This window comes from Rosa chinensis, chromosome 1 (assembly GCF_002994745.2).
Source record: "Rosa chinensis cultivar Old Blush chromosome 1, RchiOBHm-V2, whole genome shotgun sequence".
NCBI classification, from domain to species: domain Eukaryota; kingdom Viridiplantae; phylum Streptophyta; class Magnoliopsida; order Rosales; family Rosaceae; genus Rosa; species Rosa chinensis.
In genome coordinates this window covers 5,171,913-5,180,278 of record NC_037088.1, presented here as the reverse complement: position 1 = coordinate 5,180,278, position 8,366 = coordinate 5,171,913, and the positions used below count along the sequence as shown (strand labels likewise).

General features: G+C 35.1%; 1 protein-coding gene across 2 annotated transcripts; it reads left to right on the top strand.

Annotated features, from left to right (window-relative positions):
- The first annotated feature begins 1,465 nt into the window (after positions 1-1,465).
- On the top strand, positions 1,466-8,005 carry LOC112192071 (phenylacetaldehyde reductase). Of its 2 annotated transcripts, none has more exons than XM_040516508.1 (7): positions 1,466-1,607; positions 2,222-2,362; positions 2,536-2,708; positions 2,938-3,129; positions 3,353-3,485; positions 5,534-5,720; positions 7,653-8,005. In XM_040516508.1, the coding sequence occupies exons 1-7, from the start codon at positions 1,481-1,483 to the stop codon at positions 7,789-7,791; spliced, it is 1,092 nt and encodes a 363-aa protein (XP_040372442.1). In that variant the 5' UTR covers positions 1,466-1,480; the 3' UTR covers positions 7,792-8,005. The 2 variants fall into 2 exon arrangements, with proteins under 2 accessions (XP_040372442.1, XP_024187372.2); XM_024331604.2 differs by having other exon boundaries at positions 3,353-3,515.
- The last annotated feature ends 361 nt before the right edge of the window (positions 8,006-8,366 follow it).

The following is an 8,366-nucleotide window of genomic DNA, read 5'->3' as shown; positions in this document are numbered from 1 at the left end:
GGTAGTGGCTTTTTACAACTATGGAAGTAGCTTTGTACATAGTTATCTTATTGTTGAACGTTGCATACTTCTTGTATCATTGACTATGTTTTCTTCTCTCGATTGCAATAACATTTTTATTTTGGTTGTATCCTTTACATTTCCATAGTTTTGTTAGTCTATGAGAATAGTTTTCTCAGTCTCTGGGAGTAGCTTTTGTTTTGCTTGGTAATAGTTTTTGTTCTGCTTGGTTATTGCTTTTGGGGTTGATAAGAGTAACTTTTGGTAATGGTGAGAGTAGCTTTTGTTACTAGTGAGAGTAACTTTTGTTACTGGTGAGAGTAGTTTTTTGGTGTTGGTGATGATTGCGTTTGTTGCTAGTGAGAGTAGCTTTTAGTGTTTGTGACAGTTGCCGTAACTTTTGGTTTTGGGGAGTGTAGCTTTTGTTGGTGACAGTAGCTTTTGTGATCTTATTGGAAATCTCACTAGTGTAGTTTTTGTTTGTGATAGTAACTTTTGTTGTTGGTGATAGTAGCCTTTGTGACCTCACCGGAAATCTCACCAGCGTAGCTTTTGTTGCTAGTGACAGTAGCTTTTATTGCTAGTGATGGTTGCTTTTGTGACCTCACCGGAGGTTGCTGGAAATCTTATCAGAGTAGCTTTTGTTGCTAGCTACAGTAGCTTTTGGTATTAATGACAGTAGCTTTTGTGGTCACCGGAGGTTCACCGGAAGTTTGCCGGAGGAGAGAGAGAATGATTGTTGACTTTTTACTCTAATGGCATTTATGTAAATATGTTAGTTTTTATATCTAAAATATAACACTATTTTTAATCTAGTGGCCTTATGAGGGAAAAACTTAGTTGGTGGCTTTATGACTAAAAAACATTGAAAGATGCACTTATATGTAATTAACCCATAATTAGTCTAAGATGACCATATCAGGGACATTTAATACATTTAAAATGCGTGGTCTTCATTGTCACAAAAACTCAGCTTTGTAAACCACATTGGTCAAAATACGGAGAAAAAAAAAAAAAAAAAACTACGTTGCTCAATAGCATGTCCTTTGTTTTGTTAAAGAGCTGAGGAAACGAGTGAACATTTGTTTAAGAATTGTGAAGCACTGAAGCATTGCATTGTTTTTGGGTTTATCGTCTTTTGAAGCTACATACTAAAGACCACCCAGCCGCAGCATGGGGGATTGGATATTTGACATGCTGGACGTGTTGCAATCTGACAAAGTAGACTTTTTCTTTTTGCCATTATGGTCAATTTGGATGGAAAGAAATAGTCAAGAAATAACTTGGTGTGGAAGAGTGGGCATTTTAAGCCCATGCATACGATTCTCAATGGTGCGCAGTGCGCTAGTCATTTGGAGGATTATCAGAAGTTCCACCCAAAGATGGCAGAAGATGAATAGGCCCCTAACCAAGTAGCGAAACCCACAAAGTGGGAGACCGAAGATCAATATTGACAAGGCTTACAGATCGGATAGTGTTAATGGGGGATTGTGTGGTGGTTAAGAATGATTCGGGAACGGGCGCTGCGGCTATGGCGAGACCATTTGTGGATGCACACTCGACTCTCAATATGGAAGCAATGGCATGCAGAGATAGTCTTTGTCTTGGTAATACACTAAGATTGGTCAGAAATTAATATTGATAGTGAATCTACTCTTCTAATTGTTGTCTTCCAAAATGAGGAGATGAATTTCTGTAAGGTGAGTCGAGTTTTTGATGATTGTAAAGATTATATGTTCACTTTTCGATCAGTCAATTAGAATTCGTCATATTTACCGTGAAACAAATGACATTGCAGATAAGCTTGCTTACCTTACTAGTTTATTTTATGTTGATAATATTTGGATATATGAGACTTCTGCTATTATTTTGGATGTTCTCTACGATGATTATTGTAAGTATTTTTCTATAGCTCGGGGTTCAGGTTTTATGTCCTCTTGCTATAAAAAAATAATATAATATATAGAATTAAATATTAGACCGAGGTTCCCAGTTAGGTTGAGTTCCAAACCCCTTAATAATAATAAAAAATAAAATAAAAAAGTTGGTCAATTACTGTCGGTGGGTGGGAGGCTAACCTAATCTTCACTATGCAAACTGCCAAACTCCCTGTTGGCACATGTGATCTGCTTAGCTTTCTTTGAAGCTTGGTTTCTTTATCTGTTCATTCATTTACCAAAAAAAAATAAAAACTTAGCTCTTATACGGTTATACCTACCAGAGAGAACAAAAGAAAAGAGGATGAGCTGCGGAGAAAGCAAGGTTGTGTGTGTGACAGGAGCATCTGGATTCATAGCATCATGGCTGGTGAAGCTTTTATTGCAAAGAGGTTTTACTGTCAAAGCCACTGTTCGTGACCCAAGTCAGTTCCATCACTTCTCTTTTCTTTCTTCCTTCCCGTTCTGTTTTCAACTTTTAATCCATTTAAACTTGCTATATTAGCCAGTTCGTTCATTAATCTTCACATACAAAATCTTGGTTTTAACTTTAACTCCTAAAATTTCAAGTTCTGTTTTTGGCTTTTGCATGCTTCAGATGATCAAAAGAAAACAGATCACCTACTCTCACTTGATGGAGCAAAGGAAAGGCTTCATTTGTTCAAAGCAGACTTGTTAGAAGAAGGTTCTTTTGATTCTGTAATTGATGGATGCGAATGTGTTTTCCATGTGGCATCCCCTGTAATACTTTCAGACCTCACTGACCCCCAGGTTCATCTCTTTATTAACATACTTCTGAACGTTTACCATTTTTTCTTTGCCCCAGTTTATTTAGCAACATACTTATGCATTTTTTTTTGTAGCATCTTAAGCCAATAGTTTATCTAATTCAGTACTATATATTTGATACTTTACCAAGAGTTATTGATGCAGTTTCATTTTACCTGTAAAGTCTAGATCAATATGCACTATAATGTTGCTAGCTCTTAATCTTTGTCAGGCAGAATTACTTGACCCTGCGTTGAAGGGAACACTTAATGTCCTTGGATCCTGTGTGAAGGTTCCGTCTACCAAAAGGGTGGTTATAACATCCTCCATGGCAGCAGTTGCATTTACTGGAAAACCTCTTGCTGCTGATGTAATAATCGACGAATCTTGGTTTTCAGATCCTGCTTTTTGTGAAGAAACAAAGGTTTGTGTGTAAATGGTTTTTGTGGTTGGCTCGCATATATACCATGCTATGCTTATTACAGAGTTGTCTGGGGGCTAAGGGGGCTTAGCCCCCCTCTCAGACCGCTGCAGATAAGCTATTATTGCCTAATCCTCATTAATGGTTAAAAAAAACAAGTTTTATCTCATTTCTTTGGAGCCATACAAACTAGTGCATTGTGTTCACTAAGACATTGATTTTTCAGCTTTGGTATATGCTTTCAAAGACATTAGCTGAGGAAGCTGCTTGGAAGTTTGCAAAAGAGAAAGGAATTGATATTATTACAATAAATCCCGGATTGGCGATCGGCCCTCTCTTACAGCCAACTCTCAACACAAGTGTGCAGCCAATTCTGAAACTCGTAGATGGTACTTTTATTGAAAATATTGCATTCCTTAGATCTGAACAGCTGTTCGTTTTTATCATTTTTATCTATCATGGCGAGAATTAAAGTCACTGTTGATCTCCTAGAACTTATGCATTTTGGATAAAAGACCTTTTTTTTTTTTTTCTCTTTTTTTTAAAAAGATTATCAAAGGGTTTCACTCCTGCTCTCATGGTAACTCGAACCCATGACTTTGTACATAGGTAGTGGGTGCTTTAACCACTGAGCTAACACCACTTCGTCCCTTGCATATATATAATTGATCACCTTAATAGTCAATTTGCTATTCAAGTTTTACTTTAGTGTCAATTTGCTACTCTAAGTTTTATTTTAGCCAATTTGCTACCTTAGGTTTTCACAATTAGTCAATTTGTTACTCTAAATATTATTTTTGCAATTTGCTACCTTATGTTTTTAAAATTAGTCAATTTTGCTATCATTTTGTCATATTAATTCGTTCATTCCTCGTCTAAGTATTGATTAATTTTGAAAATATATAATAAATGGCTAATTTTGAAATTTTAAGGAAGCATATATTTATTTTTTTCAAGGGAAGAGGAAGGTTAATTCATGTGATCAAAAGATCATACAACCATACGAGGTCAGTCTAGAGTAAACACATCACTAGAACAGTCTCATCATGGTGTTGAAGCCACAAGCCGGTTAGACCAAAAACAATTGTAGCTAGTGATACTCAATACAAATTGATAGCTCACTTAAAAATGACTAAATTAAACTTACCAAAAGGAAATTATTCAAAAGACTAGCTAGCTAACTACTAGAGCACAAGCAGAAATGAACTTCTACTCTACAGCAACCCAAATCTAAGATTGTCCGATGAAGGCGCTAAAGAACATACTGTTGTACCTCAACGAAGGCCAAACAGGGAGGGTATTGACTTGCTATAGAATAGGGTGTTGAGGCTAGCCCATAACCAACCCCCCCCCCCCCATCCCCCTCCACAAAACCCCAAAAGAGGCCCAACCCAAATGTAGCCCAAGCCATAGGATGAGGAGAAATGGGCTGAAGCTTAAAGACCCAACCTACAACCCTCACCCTTGCAGCCCGGACCAGCAAGAGCCAGACCACCAGTGCCCCCTGCTACCACCGAATCATTCTAGTGCCCTCCCCCCACCTGAGAAACCATGATAGCCAATCTCGCGCACCAAACCTGCTGGTGCTATTGCCGCCGCTGCAAACAGCACGAGCACCTCATAGTCCAAGCAAGATCTACGCGCGTCCTTTGGCAACCCGAGAAGGCACCGCCGATGAGACATTGTTGCCACAGGAAGACCATAACCACCTTCCCCCAGCAAGCGTCGACTGCGATTCCTCACCCAATCAAAGGATCCGGAATGGATACCTAAAGATATGCTTATCTTGAAAGCCTAAAATAACAAATTTGATAGAACGGGTAGAAATTATAACTAATTTTGAGGACCTAGGATAGCAAATTGACTGAAATAAAACCCATGACAGTATGATAAAACCTAAAGAAGCAAATTAACAATTATTTCTTCTTTTGAAAAAAAAAAGTTAATAATTATGCCTAATTGATCAAGTACTACCAGTCATTTTAATTACTATTGACTAAGCACATCTTGAATAATGATATTATTCTTGAGCACATCATTCAGAGTGTTTTCATTAATATCATTTGAAAAATCTTTTTTATCATCAATTTGCCATTCTTATATGCTTATAACTACTATATTGCAATGCTACATCACATCATCCCATTCACAATATAATTGATTGCATGAAAGAAAAAATATGGTGAAGTATATAGGGATTTTGATGCCGAAAAGGGGGTAGGGAATTAGGTTAATCTTTTAAAATTACTTTTGCACAAGATGTTATATTGCTAAATTTTCAATTCCTTAGTAGGCTGGTGGCTTTATGTTATAAACTTACTGTCGATGTTAGTTTTCACTTCAGCTTGATATCCGTTAAACAATTTGCCAAGAAATTATCGTTCCTGATAATCGTTTGTTGATGCAGGGACTGAAGAATTTACTAACACAACTTACATGCTCATTGATGTTAGAGATGTTGCCAATGCACATATTCTAGCCTTTGAGAACCCATCAGCTAGTGGACGTTATTGTTTGGTTGAAAGCGTAAAACACTGTTCAGAGGTTGTGAAAATGTTGAGCGATATCTCCCCTGCTCTTAATCTTCCAGATAAGTAAGTCGTTAATATAATCAAATTGTCACACGTCATTCGTCAATGTGTTTTGGAGGTGGTCCTAAGAATAGTGCACGTTTACTTGGTCATTAATGGTACATTTCTGCTAGATTTCATTACTTTCCATCTTTCATGGTCAATATTTGCTTGTAGGGATATATAATGCATGTTACTTCTGGAATTAGCGAGTACGTATTAACGTATATATACTTGGACACTATTTGTTTTAAGCCTACATTAATTTTTTTATTAGAGAGGGAGGGAGTTAATTTCGTCAAGCTAATATCTGTAAATAGATTTTTTCTATATCCCCTTTTAGAGAAATTTTAAATACACATCCCTAATCACTTGATATACATCCCTATTATTTTATATTTCAAATTAGATTTTGTAGGTAGGTTGAATGACCAAAACAGACATCTATGCATTAAAAAGAAAAAAAAATAGTCATATTTTCCTTATATAGAATAATTTATGCATAAATAGTTAGATAAACACACAAATTTTTATACATGGCCTCCTAATTTAGTACAAGAATAAAGTTAGGAACTATCTAATTTAATTTTTTCTTAAATAAATTGTAATTAAATGAGGTTAGAAGCCATAAAATTTAGAATTGCAAAATCAATGGTATTAAATGTTTTTAAACCGGATCGTTTTACTCCCTTTTTTAGTTAATTTCCTTTTCTTTCTTTTTTCTAAGAGATACGATTAATCCATTTATTTTCTAATATAAAACATTACGGGTGAAAAAACTTTGTAATTGTTAATTTGTTTGGCCCCTCTAATGACAACTTTGTAGTTCCACCATTGGAGAGAAACTAGTGACATAGTTTTGGTTAAATGTTCAACTCATAATTTTATACTTGATCAATATGGTGTTTGGTGGATGAGAACTCAAATAATATAAAACATATTTATATGCATCTATTTAAAGGGAACAATAATAATTCTTTATGGATTTCTGAATAAGTAACACAAGTAATCAATATGGTCATTTAAAAACATCAATATACTAGAATATACTAATCATATTAAATAGAAACCTTAATATAGTCAAATAATAGGATATTTCATGATTTTTGAGATTAAGGATATTTTAGGTACTTTGGGTTGTGTATTTAATAGAATATTAGAATGAGAAATTAAATGGGTGGTGTATTAAGTATGGAGTGTGTATTTAAAACTTCTCCCCCCTTTTATTAGGCCTCATTTGATTCGCAGAAAGTAAATATAGGGAAAGGAAAGTTGTTTATTTCTTGTGTTTGTGATAGAAAATGAAAGGAAATATTTTACTGAAGCAAAGGGAGGGGGGGCATGGTTTCTTCCATACTCCACAGGAATCATTTTCCTCCATTCTTTCCTTGCATTTATTACCCACAACACATTATTTTATTGCATTAATTACAAATTGTTTAACAATTTTATGGATTACTTTTCTTATGTTACCAAACACTGCAATGGAAATTTCATTTCTCATCCCATGGGAAAGACAAAGGAAATACTTTATATTCCACAAACCAAACGAGACCTTAATTCGTTTGTCTTTCCCATGGGAAGAGAAATGAAATATTTGAAAAACTTTCCATTCCGATGTTTAGTAACATAAGAAAAGTTATCAAGAAAATTATCAAATTTTTTTGTAACTAATGCAATAAAATAATGAAATGTTAGTAATAAATGCAACGAACGAAGGGGGAAAATGAATCATTGGATGTTGGAAGGAAGTAAGGAACCACTTTCTTCCAAATTTTCATTTCCTTGAGGAGAGTGTTTCCTTTCCTATTGCATCTCAAACACAAGAAAAGAATAAGTTTCATTTCCCGATACTTAAATTTAACGAAACAAACGATGCATAAATTAAATGTCATCCTCCATACAGTTGGATAATGTAAACATTTTCAAAATCTCAATAGTCTCTATTTTTAACAGATGTGCAGATGACAAACCTTTCACACCAACTTACCAAGTTTCCAATGAAAGAGCCCAAACTTTGGGTGTAAAGTATACTCCGCTTGAATTGTCTCTGAAGGATACTGTTGAAAGTTTGAAGGACAAGAACTTCTTCTAATTATGGAACTTATTCGGAAGTCAAGAAAATATAGTTAAAGACTAATAGTATGTGTACACCTTTGAGATTTTGTTGTTTATGAGATCATTACCTTGTGTAACCTGCAGCTTGAGTGATGATTTTCAAATAAACGTACCATACTGGTGCTTTCTATCATTTGAAAAAACTTCAACTATGATTAATAGATAAAATAGCCTTTGTTCTAGAGAAAGTACGTGCATGGTGTTTTGGTGTCCTCTCCCCCTTTTGTTTGTATCGTACTATTTGCAACAGAAGAATTCACAGTGATTTACAAAAAAACAAGAAAGAAAAAAAGTGAAAATATATTATGCACCGGTAGTGTAAGTGATCCAGCACTTATTAGATGATCTTAGCCTTTAATATATTTATAGTCAACATTTGTTTTAATAACAAAAAATGTAGTTGAGATTATCCTGCCGTCCATTCCTGGTGGTACAACTGCATGTCGATGCTCTCAAAAGAGGGTTATTGATCAAGTCCATTTTGCTATATAAAAGTCGGATGCATCCCTGCGCATCTTTTCTTGTTAAATTTTTATAATCCATTTTACCCTT